The sequence below is a fragment of the Anolis sagrei genome, chromosome 2 (assembly GCF_037176765.1).
Source record: "Anolis sagrei isolate rAnoSag1 chromosome 2, rAnoSag1.mat, whole genome shotgun sequence".
NCBI lineage: Eukaryota > Metazoa > Chordata > Lepidosauria > Squamata > Dactyloidae > Anolis > Anolis sagrei.
Genome location: NC_090022.1, coordinates 18,875,554 through 18,892,333, shown reverse-complemented (window position 1 = coordinate 18,892,333; position 16,780 = coordinate 18,875,554). Strand labels below are relative to the sequence as shown.

The window sequence follows — 16,780 nt, the reverse complement described above, 5'->3', positions numbered from 1 at the left end:
AGCCTTCTCCGCCCCTTCCTGGGAGGGTCAAAGGCACCCCCCTTGCCTTGGTGGCCTTGGGAGGAGGGCTTTTGCATTGCTTCTGAGCAAGACAGGAAAAAAAGAAAAGAAGGTCGGAGTGTCCCTTTTCAACTCATCCCCCATCCTTGCAGCTAGACTTCCTTCTATGGTAGGAAATCAGCCGACACATTGTTATATATTTTGGGTTCTTCTGTTGCAATGCAGCTGAATGCAGGTTTTGTGCCAGAGGAGGGGGGAAAAGCAGAGAGCTTCTCCCTTTCCCCAAAGGGAAACATCTGCACTGTGCTCTGCTTGAACTGCAGGGTTCAATGCTATGGTATCCTGGAAGTTGTAGTTTGGCGAGACATTATTATCACTCCCAGGACTGGGACAAAATAGACAACCTCACTTACAGGAAAATGGAGAAAGACATGGCTGTCCATTATTATCACTCTTCGGCAGAGAAGGATGAAGACCTTGCAAAACTACAATGCCCATCATTCCACATCACTGAGCCATTGCCATTAAAGTGAAGCCAAACAGCATTAATTCTACGGTGTAGACTAGGCATGGGCAAACTTTGGTCCTCCAGTTATTTTGGACTTCCACAATTCCTAACAGCTGGAATGAGTCCAGAGGAGGGTGACCCAAATGATCAAGGGTCTGGAGAACAAGCCCTATGAGGAGCGGTTTAAGAACTGGGCATGTTTGGCCTGAAGAAGAGAAGGCTGAGAGGAGACACGAAGAGAGCCATGTATAGGTATGTGAAAGGAAGTCAAAGGAAGGAGGGAGCAAGCTTGTTTTCTGCTGCCCTGGAGACTGGGACGCAATGGAACAATGGCTTCAAACTACAAGAAAGGAGATTCCATCTGAACATTAGGAAGAACTTCCTGACTGTGAGAGCCGTTCAGCAGTGGAACTCTCTGCCCTGGAGTGTGGTGGAGGCTCCTTCTTTGGTGGCTTTTAAACAGAAGCTGGATGTCCATCTGTTGGGAGTGCTTTGAATGCGATTTTCCAACTTCTTGGCAGGGGGTTGGACTGGATGGCCCATGAGGTCTCTTCCAACTCTATGATTCTATGAATTGTGGGTGTTGTTGTTCATTCGTTCAGTCGTCTCCGACTCTTCGTGACCTCATGGACCAGCCTACGCCAGAGCTCCCTGTCGGCCGTTACCACCCCCAGCTCCCTCAAGGTCAGTCCAGTCACTTCAAGGATGCCATCCATCCATCTTGCCCTTGGTCGGCCCCTCTTCCTTTTGCCTTCCGCTTTCCCCAGCATAATTGTCTTCTCTAGGCTTTCCTGTCTCCTCATGATGTGGCCAAAGTACTTCAACTTTGTCTCTAGTATCTTTCCCTCCAATGAGCAGTTGGGCTTTATTTCCTGGAGGATGGACTGGTTGGATCTTCTCACAGTCCAAGGCACTCTCAGCACTTTCCTCCAACACCACAGCTCAAAAGCATCGATCTTCCTTCGCTCAGCCTTCCCTAAGGTCCAGCTCTCACATCCGTAGGTGACTACAGGGAATACCATGGCTTTGACTAGGCGGATCTTTGTTGCCAGTCTGATGTCTCTACTCTTCACTATTTTATCGAGACTGGACATTGCTCTCCTCCCAAGAAGGAAGCGTCTTCTGATTTCCGGGCTACAGTCTGCATCTGCAGTAATCTTTGCACCTAGAAATACAAAGTCTGTCACGGCCTCCACGGTTTCTCCCTCTATTTCCCAGTTGTCAATCATTCTTGTTGCCATAATCTTGGTTTTTTTGACGTTTAGCTGCAACCCGGCTTTTGCGCTTTCTTCTTTCGCCTTGATTAGAAGGCTCCTCAGCTCCTCCTCGCTTTCGGCCATCAGAGTGGTGTCATCTGCATATCTGAGGTTGTTAATGTTTCTTCCAGCAATTTTCACCCCAGCTTTGCATTCATCCAGCCCCGCACATCGCATGATGTGTTCTGCATACAAGTTAAAAAGGTTGGGTGAGAGGATGCAGCCTTGCCGTACGCCTTTCCCAATCTTGAACCAGTCTGTTGTTCCGTGGTCAGTTCTGACTGTTGCTACTTGGTCCTTGTACAGATTCCTCAGGAGAGAGACAAGGTGGCTTGGGATGCCCATCCCACCAAGAACTTGCCACAGTTTATTATGATCCACACAGTCAAAGGCTTTAGAATAGTCAATGAAGCAGAAATAGATGTTTTTCTGAAACTCCCTGCCTTTCTCCATTATCCAGCGGATATTGGCAATCTGGTCTCTCGTTCCTCTGCCTTTTCTAAACCCAGCTTGAACATCTGGCAACTCTCGCTCCATGTATTGCTGGAGTCTTCCTTGCAGGATCTTGAGCATTACCTTACTGGCATGAGAAATAAGGGCCACTGTACGGAAGTTTGAGCAGTCTTTCGCATTTCCCTTTTTTGGTATGGGGATATAAGTTGATTTTTTCCAGTCTGATGGCCATTCTTGTGTTTTCCATATTTGCTGGCAAATGGCATGCATCACCTTGACAGCATCATCTTTTAAGATTTTAAACAGTTCAGCTGGGATCCCATCATCTCCTGCTGCCTTGTTGTTAGCAATGCTTCTTAAGGCCCATTCAACCTCACTCCTCAGGATGTCTGGTTCTAATTCATTCACCACACCGTCAAAGCTATCCTCGATATTGTTATCCTTCCTATACAGATCTTCTGTATAGTCTCGCCACCTTCTCTTGATCTCTTCAGCTTCTGTTAGGTCCCTGCCATCTTTGTTTCTTATCATACCAATTTTTGCCTGAAATTTACCTCCAATGTTTCTAATTTTCTGGAAGAGGTCTCTTGTCCTTCCTATTCTGTTGTCTTCTTCCACTTCCATGCATTGCTTATTTAAAAATAGTTCCTTATCTCTTCTGGCTAACCTCTGGAATTGCGCATTTAACTGGGCATATCTCCCCTTTTCACTGTTTCCTTTTGCTTTCCTCCTTTCTTGGGCTACTTCCAGTGTCTCAGCAGACAACCATTTTGCCTTCTTGGTTTTCTTTTTCTTTGGGACATACTTTGTTGCCGCCTCCTGAACAATGTCTCGGACTTCTGTCCATAGTTCTTCTGGGACTCTGTTTACTAAATCTAGTCCTTCAAATCTGTTCTTCACTTCCACTGTATATTCGCTAGGAATGTTAGTGAGATCATATCTAACTGGTCTGTGTATTTTCCCTGATCTCTTTAGTTTTATTCTAAATTGGGCAATAAGAAGTTCGTGATCTGAGCTACAGTCAGCCCCAGGTCTTGTTTTCACCGACTGGATGGATGTCCGCCACCTTTGGCTGCAAAGGATGTAGTCAATCTGATTTCGGTGTTGACCATCTGGTGAGGTCCATGTATAAAGCCGTCTTTTAGGTTGTTGGAAGAGAGTATTCGTTATACACAGCGAGTTTTCCTGGCAGAATTCTATCAGCCTGCGTCCCGCTTCATTTTGTTCTCCCAGACCATGCTTGCCTGTGATCCCAGTTGTCATTTGACTTCCCACCTTGGCATTCCAGTCTCCTGTAATGAAAATAATGTCTCTTTTTGGTGTACGGAGCGACGTACAGGGAGCACACCACCCCCCTGCTGCGTCAGCTCCACTGGCTGCCGATCCAAGTCCGAGCAGAATTTAAAGTGCTGGTTTTGACCTATAAAACCCTATACGGTTCCGGCCCAGTGTATTTGTCCGAACGGATCTCCCTCTACGTCCCACCTCGAAGTTTAAGATCTTCTGAGGAGGCCCTGCTCTCGACCCCGCCAGTCTCACAAGCGAGGCTGGCGGGGACGAGGACCAGGGCCTTCTCAGTGGCGGCCCCCCGCCTGTGGAACTCACTCCCCGGGGAGATTAGATCGGCGACTTCCCTCCTAGCATTTAGGAAAAAACTAAAGACCTGGATGTGGGACCAAGCTTTTGGTCACTCTGATAACTAACTCAAGGACCTGGCGATAGACAAGGACAAACGGAGTAGAACGGATGTATGGACTCTGATATATGGACTCTGACATGAGATTGTTTTAGGTTTTATGATTTTACTATGTATTAATGTTTTAATCTAATTGCTGAATTGTTATATTTTTTTTTTTTTTTGGATTACTTGTTTGTATGTTTGGGCATCTAATTGTGCCCTCCCTGTAAGCCGCCCTGGGTCCCCTTCGGGGTGAGAAGGGCGGGGTATAAGTGAATGAAATAAATAAATAAATAAATATTATCCAGTAGGTCCTGCAGATCCTCATAGAACTGATCTACTTCTGCTTCTTCAGCAGCTGTGGTTGGGGCGTATATTTGGATCACTGTGATGTTGAAAGGCTTTCCTTGCACTCGAATTGAGATCATTCTGTCATTTTTTGGGTTGTATCCAAGCACCGCTTTAGCGAATTTCTTATTAATTATGAAGGCTACTCCATTTCTTCGATGTTCCTCTTGTCCGCAGTAGTAGATCTGGTGGTCATCTGATGTGAAATGGCCCATTCCAGTCCATTTCAGTTCGCTGACCCCCAGAATGTCTATCTTTAGTCTTGACATCTCACCAATAACAACATCCAATTTGCCCTGGCTCATAGATCTTACATTCCAGGTTCCTATGGTGTGTTGATCTTTAGAACATCGGATTCGTCGTTCGCCTCCAGTACCGTCGGCCACTAGCCTTCCTTTCGGCTTTGAGCTAGCTGCGTCATCACATCTGGGGCTAGTTGAACTTATCCTCTGCTCCTCCCCAGTATCTGGGGCTAGTTGAACTTATCCTCTGCTCCTCCCCCTTATCCTCTGCTCCTCCCCCTCCCCTGGGGAAGGCAATGGCAAACCACTCCAGTATCCTTGCCAAGAAAACTAAATGGACCAGTACAACCAGAGATATGTCGGTATGCCATTGGAAGATGGGACTCCCAGGTCGGAAGATGGCCAAAATGCTACTGGGGAGGAGCATGAATTGTGGGTGTTGAAATCCAAAACACCTGGAGGGCCAAAGTTTGACCATGCCTGGTGTAGATGCATGCGTGAATGAGTCCTGTCTCCATAGGATTTAGATTGGAAAGGTACAAGTATCTTTCATTTGCTGCTCTGTTTCTCAGGCACCAAACAATAAAGCAAAAGTACATTGGAACTGGGTGTTACATTTCCAGATATGTTTTCATCAGGGCAGCACAACTAATATACTGTCTGCTTCAGAAGCAGAGATTGTTTGAGGACCAGGACATCCGTAGGGAGACCAAGGTGCTTGTTTATAAAGCTATTGACCTGTCAACCCTGCGAAACATGGACTGTCTACAGATGTCACATTTTACTCCTGGAACGATTCCATCAGCGGGTTGTTGTAGGTTTTTTCAGGCTATATGGCCATGTTCTAGAGGCATTTTTTCCTGACATTTCGCCTGTATCTATGGCAAGCATCCTCACTACCTTTGAGGATGCTTGCCATAGATGCAAGCGAAACGTCAGGAGAAAATGCCTCTAGAACATGGCCATATAGCTCGAAAAAACCTACAACAACCCAGTGATTCCGGTCATTAAAGCCTTCGACGATTCCATCAGCGTTGCCTCCGAAAAATCCTGCAAATCTCATGGGAAGACAAGCAAACAAATGTCAGCCTGCTGTAAGACGCAAAAACCACCAGGATTGAAACAATGCCCCTACGCCATCAACTCCGCTGGACTGGCCCCGTTGTCCGAATGCCCGATCACCGTCTTCCAAAGCAGTTACTATATTCCCAACTCAAGAACAAGAAATGTAATGTTGGTGGACAGCAAAAGAGATTTAAAGATGGGCTTAAAGCCAACGTTAAAAACTGTTGCATACACACTGAGAACTGGGAAGCCCTGGCCCTTGAGTACTTTAACTGGAGGCCAGCTGTGACCAGCAGTGCTGCAGAGATAGGTTCATACTGTATGTTTTGCATCCTCTCTTCCCAACATCTCCATCCATGACCTGAAGGGATCTCCCTCCCTTCTCCTTTCTGTTTTTACTCCAGTTTTGTTGTCTGCTTCTTCTCATCCTGGATCTTTCACTGTTTCTCCTCTAGATCAGCCATGCAGAAGCACATCCTGATACAACTCGGCTGCAAAGAAGGCAAAATGGCAGTGGGCACGGTACGCAACCTATGGAATGATAAGGTGGGCCAGGCTTTGGGATAAACAGCTTTTCAAATGTAGAGTTTTCCTCGTATTCCTTTATCAACCTTCTTGAAAATTATGTTAAAACCCAGCTAGTTTGGTGTAGTGATAGGAGTGCTGGGACAAGGAGTGCTTCTACACTGTACATTTAATACAGTTTAACCTTACTTTGACTGCTATGGGTCAATACTCTGCAGTCCTTGGAGTTGTATTTTAATGAGGCACCAGCAACTGGGCAGAGAAGGCTAAGACCTTGTCAAACTACAACTTCTGAGATTCCATAGCCCTGAGCCATAGCAGTTAGTGGCCTCAAACTGCATTCATTCTACAGTGTAGATATACCCTAGGATTCTGGGTTTGAATCCCAGCTCAGCCCGGAAGACATATTCAGTGATCTTGAGTAGATATGGGTGCATCTACACTATGTTTTTAATATTCTTGTTATTGTTTTATATTATGTGTTAATGTATTGTCGAAGGCTTTCATGGTCGGAATCACTGGGTTGTTGTAGGTTTTTTCGGGCTATATGGCCATGGTCTAGAGGCATTCTCTCCTGACGTTTCTGCATCTATGGCAAGCATACCTCTGAGAATGCTTGCCATAGATGTAGGCGAAACGTCAGGAGAGAATGCCTCTAGACCATGGCCATATAGCCCAAAAAAACCTACAACAACCCATTATGTGTTAATGTTTTTAAATGTTTTATGGTGTTTTTTGGCATTGAATCATTGCCATTGTAAACCGTCCTGAGTTGCCAAGGGCTGGGAAGAGTGGTATACAAATACAGTAAACAAACAAATAAATAATAGAGGGATTGCAGTTTGACCCCACTTTAACTGTCCTGGCCCAGTGCAATGGCATATTTGATACTCTACTTTTACAAGATCTTTAGCACTTCCTGCTAAAGAGTTCTGGTGCCTCACCAAACTACAATTCTACATACTCATAATTGTAGTTTCTATCAGCGTTGCCTCTGAAAAATCCTTCAAATCTCTTGGGAAGACAGGCGGACAAATGTCAGCATGCTGGAAGAAGCAAGACCACCAGCATTGGAGCGATGCTTCTCCAATATCAACTCCGCTGGACTGGCCACATTGTCCGAATGCCCGATCACCATCTCCCAAAGCAGTTACTCTACTCCCAACTCAAGAATGAGAAATGTAATGTTGGTGGGTATGAAAAGAGATTTAAAGATGGGCTTAAAGGCAACCTTAAAAACTGTGGCATAGACACCGAGAACTGGGAAGCCCTGGTCCTTGAGCACTCTAACTGGAGGGCAGCTGTGACCAGCAGTGCTGTAGAATTCGAAGAGGCATGATCATACAAACATATGATCAAGGTCAGTTGAAACATTCACACCTAGCTCTAGCAAGGAAGAGCTCTTTGCCCCACCCCAGCCATTCCACAGATATATAACCCCATTGTCCTATTTCCAACAGACCTCACTACCTCTGAGGATGCTTGCCATAGATGCAGGCGAAACGTCAGGAGAAATGCCTCTAGAACATGGCCCTATAGCCCAAAAAAACCCACAAGAACCTATATGATCAAAATGTTAATTCCCCTATTTTGTCATTATAAACTGCCCTGGCAAGGGTTCATAGCATCACAAATTTAATGATTTTTGAAGACTGAGAAGACAGGAGTTTAGTTCCCTTAAAAAGCTATAGCCAGCTTGTATTCATTAAGTCATGAAATAGAAAAATGTACAAAGCATAAAATTTGGACCTTTCCCCTTTCAACAGCAACTTGAGAGCCATTTCTTTAACAGTTTGTACTCATGTTTGACTTTTTCATTTTCAAGTGCATGAATGTAAACACTGATGCCTCCTTTGTTTTCCCAGCAAGCAGACTCTGAATCGTTGCCTCTTGGATTTGGAGCTGAATTTGGTGCTTTGACATTGACTCAGGTAAGGAAAAGATCACCCGGAGAGATGGAAGGGAATAACTCAGGTCCTTCCCTCTATGTTGGGAAGGGAAAATAGAAAGGTAGGCAAAGGTAAAGGTTTCCCCCTGACATTAAGTCTCATTGTGTTCAAATCTGGGGGTTGGTGCTCATCTCCATTTCTAAGCCAAAGAGCTGGCATTGTCCATAGACATCTCATAGGCCATGTGGCTGGCATGACTGCATGGAGTATCATCACCATCCCGGCGAAGTGGTTCCTATTAATCTACTCACATTTGCATGTTTTCGAACTGCTAGGTTGGCAGAAGCTGGGGCTAACAGCGAGAGCTCACCCCACACCCCAGGTTTGAACCACCGACCTTTTGGTCAGCAAGTTCAGTTGCTCAGCAGTTTAACCTGCTACGTTCTTGTGGGTTTTTTCGGGCTATATGGCCATGTTCTAGAGGCATTTTTTCCATGACGTTTCGCCTGCATCTATGGCAAGCATCCTCAGAGGTAGTGAGGTCTGTTGGAATTAGGACAATGGGTTTATATATCTGTGGAATGGCTGGGGTGGGGCAAAGAGCTCTTCTCTGCTGGAGCTAGGTGTGAATGTTTCAACTGACCACCTTCATTAGCATTTGAAGGCCTGGCTGAGCCTGGGAAATCTTTTGTTGAGAGGTGTTAAGATGTGCCTGGTTGTTTCCTCTCTGCTGTTTTGCTGTTGTAATTTTAGAGTTTAACCTGTTGTTTAACCTGCTGTTTCACTGGGAGCTCCAAGGAAAATAGAAAGCAGATTTCAAATTGCAGAAAAAGAGATTCCACTTAAACTTTAGGAAGAACTTCCTGATGGTAAGAGCCTGGGAATGTAGAAGGGTCTCCTCTAATGGTTTTTAAACAGAGGCTGTTTGGCCATTTGTTGGGGATGCTTTGATTCTGAGTTGTCACTTGGCAGAATGTGGTTGGACTGGATGGCCCTTGGGGATGGCTTTTCCAATTCTCTGATTCCATGGAAATGAAATAGCACCTAAAGATACCATTGGGCCATGGTTGGTGCAATGGGTTAAACTTGGCAGTTCGAATCCTTGGGATGGGGCGAGCTCCCGCTGTTAGCCCTAGCTCCTGCCAACCTAGCAGTTCAAAAACATGCAAATGTGAGTAGATCAATAGGTACCACCTTGACAGGAAAGGCAAAAAGACACTCCATTTAGTCATACCGGCCACATGACCAGGAGGTGTCTACGGACAATGCATGATCCTCGGCTTGGAAATGGAAATGAGTGTCTCCTCCAGAGCCGGAGATGAGCACCACCTCCAGAGCCAGAAATGAAAGGAGAAGCCTTTGCCTGTGTATTTGTATGTAATTGCATTTCATTGTAGCAAGGCATTGAATATTTCCCTGTGTCTGTTTCTATACTGTAATCTACTTGAGTCCTCTCGGAGGGAAGGGTGAAATATAAATAGTGTTGTTGTTGTTATTATTATTATCACCATTCACAAATATAACTGTTACATGAATAGGAAGCAACTTTTTAATATATTTTACTCCCTTTTTTTCTACAGCTGAAGTTCTTTAAGCAGGTTGCTGTGTATTTCTCTGAGGAAGAATGGGCTCTCCTGGATCCAGGCCAAAAGGCTCTCTACAAAGAAGTCATGCTGGACAACTATGAGATTGTAGCCTCTCTGGGTAAGAGCGTGTTTTCTCTGATGGAGATTTGCCACTGTATGTTTACCTTGAAGAATAGAAGGCTGAGAGATACATGCCGTGTATATGCTGTGCTCCACCCTGAGTCCCCTTCGGGGTGAGAAGGGCAGAATATAAATGTTTTAAATAAATAAATAAAATAAATTTCTGGTAAGATGCTGAATTGTTGCCCAGAACTCTTACAGGATGTTGTTGTTCTTTTCATTCCATAAATTAGATGGTGATTGGGACAATGAGAAGTATCAGCACCCAGCGCAGAACAGCAAGCATGATGATGGCAAAGACTCTGGAAAGCCTTTTAGTGAGAGACTACTTTCCCGGCGTGAAGGGTATAAGAGGGGAGTGAAAAAAGCTAAATGTATCCTGTGTGGAAAGAATGCCCGTGTGACGTCAGAACTTACCATACATGAAGAAATTCATACAGAGGAGAAGCCATATAAATGTGTGGACTGTGAAAAGATCTCTAGTACAAGCTCAAACGTTACAGCACTTGAAGAGGAAAGGACATGTAATAAGGATGTTGAGTGTGAAAAGGACGTTAGTACAGATGGAGCATCTCACACAGGGAAGAAGATATATAAATGTAAGGTGTGTGAAAAGAACTTAGGCAGTAGCAGATCACTTGCTGTCCATCGGAGAATTCATACAGGGGAGAAATTGTATAAATGCACTGATTGTGACAAGAGCTTTGGTCGGAAGGAGCATCTTACAAAGCATCACAGAACTCACACAGGAGAGAAACCGTATGGGTGCACCGAGTGTGGCAAAAGTTTTGGTGATAGTGGATCGCTTACTGTGCATCAAAGAACGCACACAGGGGAGAAACCATATAAGTGCCTGGATTGTGGGAAAAGCTTCTGTCAGAACGGGCACCTCAGGCAACATCAGCGAACGCACACAGGGGAAAAGCCATACGCCTGCAAGGAGTGCGGCAAGAGCTTCAGTCAGAACGGAGACCTTAGGCAGCACGAACGAACTCACACAGGAGAGAAGCTGTACAAATGCATGGAGTGTGGGAAAAACTTCAGTGAGAGTCGATCGCTGGCAGTTCATGAACGAATTCACACAGGAGAGAAACCATATCAGTGTAAGGAGTGCGGACGGAGCTTCAGCGTCCGTGGATCACTTACTAAACACCAGAGAACTCACACAGGGGAGAAACCATATAGATGTATGGAGTGTGGAAAGAACTTCACTGATAGCGGATCGCTTGCTGTGCATGAGAGGACTCACACTGGGGAAAAGCCGTATCAATGTACAGAATGTGGCAAGCGCTTTGGTCAGAAAAGGCACCTTAAGAAGCATCAGATAACCCATACTGGAGAAAAACTGTTTAAATGCAAGGACTGTGGAAAGAGCTTCAGTGACAGCGGATCACTTACAATACATCAGCGACTGCACACAGAGGAGAAGCCGTATAAATGTAAGGAATGCGGAAAGAGCTTTAGCGTCAGCACATATCTTATCGTGCATGAAAGGAGTCACACTGGGGAGAAACCGTACACATGCACGATATGCGGGAAGAGCTTAAGCAGTAGTGGATCGCTTACTGTGCATGAAAGAACCCACACGAGTGAGAAGCCATACAAGTGTATGAAGTGCGGAAAGAACTTCATTCGGAAAGAGCACCTCATGAACCACGAGAGAACTCATACGGGAGAGAAGCCCTTCGAGTGCACAGATTGTGGAAGGAGTTTCAGTGACAGCGGATCGCTTACAAAGCATCAAAGGACTCACACAGGGGAGAAACCATACAAATGCACAACTTGTGGAAAGAGCTTCAGTCAAAATGGGCACCTCAGGCAGCACGAAAGAACGCACACAGGGGAGAAACCTTATAAATGCCAGGAGTGCGGGAAAAGTTTCAGCCAGAACGGGGACCTTAGACAACACAAAAGAACGCATACGGGAGAGAGGCCGTACAAATGCACAGAGTGTGGGAAAAGTTTTAGTGATAGTAGATCACTAACGGTGCATGAAAGAATTCACACAGGAGAGAAGCCGTATAAATGCATGGAGTGCGGAAAGCGCTTCAATCTGAGTGGATCGCTTACTAAGCACCAAAGAACCCACACAGGGGAGAAACCATATAAATGTATGGAGTGCGGAAAGTGCTTCGGTGATAGTGGGACGCTTCTGAAGCATGAACGAATTCACACTGGGGAGAAACCCCACAAATGCCCGGAGTGTGGAAAGTGCTTCAGTAAGAAAGAACACCTTCGACATCATCACAGAACTCATACCGGGGAGAAGCCTTACTCATGTGCGAAGTGTGGCAAGAGCTTTAGCACAAGCTCACACCTTACCGCGCATGAAAGGATTCACAGTGGGGAAAAGCCCTACAAATGCCAGGAGTGTGGCAAGAGCTTCAATCAGAGAGGAAACCTTTGGAAGCATCAAAAAACTCACAAAAAGAAAGAGACTCTTTAAATGCATGGAGTGAAAAAATAACTTCTGTAATATACTTTATTTATATTCCGCTCTATCTCCGCGACGGGACTCAGGGTGGATTACAGAACACATATATGGCAAACATTCAGTGCCACTATACAACTAACAAGGACAGACAATACATAAACAGTGGTAAAGGCTTTCCCATCTTTTTCTATTTCCGGCATCTGGAGGCTGAGCTTGACTCCAGCCATGGTGTGTGTGTGTGTGCGTGTGTGTGTGTGTGTGCGCTGTCGCTCCATCTTCCATGCCAAGGAACTTTTCTCATCTGTAGACAGCCTCCTGATTGAATCACCAGCATGTCCTTATGGGCACCTTTTATTACCTCTCTGCTTAACGCAGTACCTATTTATCTACTCACATTTCTGTTTTTGATCTGCTCGGTGAGCAGAAGCTTGGACTCATGGCAGGCACTCACCCCAACCTGGGCTTGAACTGCCAAATCAGCAGGATTTTCTGCAGTTTAGTGGTTTAACCTGCTATGCTAATCCTCTCTAAGACATGAAAAAAAAAACCTGGCAAAATGGTTTGTTTTGCCCCTAATACCCGGTATTTATTTATTTATTTATGATATTTCTATCCTGCCTTTTTCAAGCCCGAAGGTGACTCAAGGCAGCTTACAAACTGGCAGCAATCTGATGCCATAACAATCCACAATATACAATTAAAACATGTTAAAAAGCATTATAAAATCAATATAAAATCAATACAATACAAAAACCATTAAAACATATAATAACCAATACATACAAAAACATTTAAAACATATAATAACCAGGTACTTGATATACATTCGATAACTCAAAATTCATATTGGGCATTAGTAAGAGAGAGGGGGCAGGTAAATGCATGGAGTTTGGGAAGGACAAAGAAGTCATTGTGTGTTGTCATTGTGTGGGAGCGGAAAATACACAGAGAAGGAGAAGATCATGAATTTGGCTCATGTAGCCTTGTAACTAGTGCTAATTGGATCACTTCATTAATACAGTGTTGAAGGCTATGCATCTGTGGCACAACTCTATTCAAATGTAAAGAATGTTTCTGGGAACTTCCCATGTCAATGGGCTGCCACTGAGAATAATTTTGAGTTTGACCCAAAAGAAGACCTCTTCCACAACATACCTCCCAAGACTTCAAGGTCTTCACTCTTTCAGCTTCCAGTACACTAAGGTATTATAACAGAAATGTGTTGGGTTTTAACCCTGGACTGCACAAGTCTTTGTGTCATCAAGTTTCTAGTCCTCAATAAGTAGCTAGCCTAGAAACGGCCAAGCTCAGGGATTCCTTTCCCCACATTCCAATGCATGTTTCCTTTACTGGCAACTACTGCTTCCTCATCCCCTTCAATAACACCGTCAAGTAAGTTTACATTGCCCCGGAAAGGCCATGCGGCTTCCACCTTTTTTACTTCCTCTTTTCTTTTTCCCTGTGAGGATACTTTTTGCCTCTTTGTAGGCAAAATGTAGCTGCATGGACTTTTTTTGCCTTCTTTAGAAGACGAGATTTAGCAAGTTAGTTACCTCCAAGACTTCTATCAAGTATGTATTACTTTGTGCTTCAATAAATCTCATGAACCTAAAGATTGACTCTGCAATCCCAAGCCATTCTAAAGGTTGAAAGGCTATCCCTTCTCACCAAACCTAAGTTTCTGCTGATTATGGAGTTTATTCCTGGCACCAGAGGCGGCCCTAGGTGATTTTCGATAGTAAGCAAACAATATTTTGCCCCCCCCCCCCCCCACCAATCACTGATATATATTTTCTGTTCGTCATGGGAGTTCTGTGTGCCATATTGGTTCAATTCCATCATTGGTGGAGTTCAGAATGCTCTTTGATTTTAGGTGAACTATACATCCCAGTAACTACAACTCGCATATGTCAAGGTCTATTTTTCCGCAAGAGTGCCTCAAGAGCGCCCCTGGGCAAAATGAACTATACTGCAAATGCTTACTTTGCGTAATGGGTTGAGCTGCCCCTGCCTGGTACTCTGCTATATTTGGTGGCATTACCCTAACCAAGGGTTATTTTTGAGTCTTAACAGCTCAGATTCCCCAGCAAACTTGTCCCGTCCCCCCAATGATTAGCTGCAAGGACAGCTTTTTTATGCCAGACAATGGCTTCTTTGTGATGTTTCTAATATGGATTCTTATTTTAGTCTGTTTTGACAATATAGGCTTCCACTGTAATCAATGTAGACTTCTTGTGTATTTGAAGTTCTTGTACTTGTGCTGTGTTTGATATTTACCGATAGTTGATTTTTTGTATGTATTTCAGGGTTTTTTTTTCTTGGTGAAATGTCTTGTAAAGTTGGAGCATAATTCCAAAATCAAACCACTTTTGGTCTCAAGCATTTCAGACATGGGATACTCAACCTGTATGAATGAATGTCAGCAGCACACAAATATATTGCAATTAAAGAAAGAAATCAATAGCATAGATATATGCCTGAATATTTTCTAGTCACCTGGGTGTTTCCTTTTTTAAAATAAAAGATACCTCTAAACCAGTGTTTCTCAGCTTGGGGTTGGGACACCTGGGGGAATCATGGGGCAGGTATCAGAGGGGTCGCCAAGACCATTAGAAAATACAGTATTTTCTGTTGGTCATGGGGGTTCTGTGTGCAAAGTTTGGCCCAATTCTATTGTTGGTGGGGCTCAGAATGCTCTTTGATTGAAATCTTTAAAGATTTCAGCAGGGATCCCATCAGGTCCGCTGGCTTTGTTATTTTTTTGTTGGTTGATGGCATTGCTGACCTCTTCCAAACTAGGCAGTGCTGCAAGCTCATCCCTGGTTTGTTGCTGCGGGATTTGTGAGAGAACCTCTTCGGCCACATTGGAGCTGCGGTTCAGGAGGCTTTGGTAGTATTCTTTCCAGTGTAGTGCAATTGATTTTTGGTCCTTCAGGAGTGTGGTTCCATCTGATGAGCATAGAGGCTGTATGCCATGGTTTCTTGGTCCATAGATGACCTTTGTGGCTTTGAAAAATCCCTGAGCATCATGAGTATCTGCCAGGCGTTGGATTTCTTCACCCAATGCCCTCACTGCGGGAGAAGATGCAGATCAAGAATAGGGCTCCACAGTCACCTACAGACAGAGGCGGCCCTAGGTAATTTTCAATGGTAAGCAAACAGAATTTTGGCACTCCCTCCCCAACCAATCACTGATATATATTTTCTGTTCGTCGTGGGAGTTCTGTGTGCCATATTTGATTCAATTCCATCATTGGTGGAGTTCAGAATGCTCTTTGATTGTAGGTGAACTATACATCCCAGTAACTACGACTCGCTTATGTCAGTCTATTTTCCCCCAAGAGTGCCTCAAGAGCGCCCCTGGGCAAAATAAACTATACTGCAAATGCAAATGCCTACGGATCCACCAGAAAATTGATCCAGCAAGACTATCCGACTTGGCCAACGAGGGATCGCCTAAGAAAAAGAAGAAGAAGTGAGTAAGTAAGCTTATAAATTGCCCAGGGGACCTTGCCCGTATGTTTTGATGTTTTACCATCCTTGTGGGAGTCTTCCATCTGAACATGAGGAAGAACTTCCTGAGTGTGAGAGCCGTACAGCAGTGGAACTCTCTGCCCTGGAGTGGAATGGAGGCTCCTTATTTTATTTATTTTATTTATTTATTTACAGCTTTTATATTCCGCCCCTCTCACCCCACAGGGGACTCAGGGCGGATTGCAATGTACACATATATGGCAAACATTCAATGCAAATTTTTGACATACAAACATATACAGACATGTTGTTGTTCATTCGTTCAGTCGTCTCCGACTCTTCGTGACCACATGGACCAGCCCACGCCAGAGCTCCCTGTCAGCTGTCACCACCCCCAGCTCCTTCAAGGTCAGTCCAGTCACTTCAAGGATGCCATCCATCCATCTTGCCCTTGGTCGGCCCCTCTTCCTTTTGCCTTCCACTTTCCCCAGCATCATTGTCTTCTCCAGGCTTTGCTGTCTCCTCATGATGTGGCCAAAGTACTTCAACTTTGTCTCTAGTCTCCTTCCCTCCAGTGAGCAGTCGGGCTTTATTTCCTGGAGGATGGACTGGTTGGATCTTCTCGCAGTCCAAGGCACTCTCAGAACTTTCCTCCAACACCACAGCTCAAAAGCATCAATCTTCCTTCGCTCAGCCTTACAGACATACACAGAGGCTATTTAACTTTTTCTGGCCGCCAGGGAAGCTGTCGCTTTCATCTTCCATTTGCGACGCTGATGAAGCACTTCCGCATTCCCCGCATGCTTCCCCGCTGGAATGCTTTGCTGGAGTCTTCTTTATGGCCTCATAACAGTTAATTTAGCCTTCTTTGGAAGCTTTTAAACAGAGGCTGGATGGCCATCTGTCAGGGGTGATTTGAATGCAATATTCCTGCTTCTTGGCAGGGAGTTGGACTGGATGGCCTATGAGGTTCCAACTCTTTGATTCTATGATTCTCCCATGTCCCTGCATGGGGAGCTGGAGGTGACAGGGGGAGCTCTACCCCCCTCTCCCCCCCTCTCCCCGGATTCGAACCTGTGACCTCTTGGTCTTCAGTCCAGCCGGCACAAGGGTTTAACCCACTGCGCCACCAGGGGGCTCCTTATATGCACAGATGCAGGAGTGCAATCTTCAGCTGCACAGTCCTCTTAGGGTTAAAGGCA

General features: G+C 45.0%; 1 protein-coding gene across 1 annotated transcript; it reads left to right on the top strand.

Annotated features, from left to right (window-relative positions):
* Positions 1-12,202, top strand: LOC132765240 (zinc finger protein 420-like). The gene is made up of 5 exons (XM_060759474.2): positions 1-169; positions 6,006-6,096; positions 7,941-8,006; positions 9,545-9,668; positions 9,904-12,202. Exons 2-5 carry the CDS (start codon positions 6,013-6,015, stop codon positions 12,114-12,116), a joined length of 2,487 nt encoding a protein of 828 aa, XP_060615457.2. The 5' UTR covers positions 1-169; positions 6,006-6,012; the 3' UTR covers positions 12,117-12,202.
* Positions 12,203-16,780: the final 4,578 nt, after the last annotated feature.

Excerpts from the sequence above, each read along its gene's own strand:
- LOC132765240 (XM_060759474.2), top strand. The coding sequence starts at position 6,013 with ATGCAGAAGCACATCCTGATACAACTCGGCTGCAAAGAAGGCAAAATG. Across the intron at positions 8,007-9,544 it reads GTGCTTTGACATTGACTCAG|CTGAAGTTCTTTAAGCAGGT; the intron begins GTAAGGAAAAGA and ends TTTTTTCTACAG. Across the intron at positions 9,669-9,903 it reads TGAGATTGTAGCCTCTCTGG|ATGGTGATTGGGACAATGAG; the intron begins GTAAGAGCGTGT and ends TCCATAAATTAG.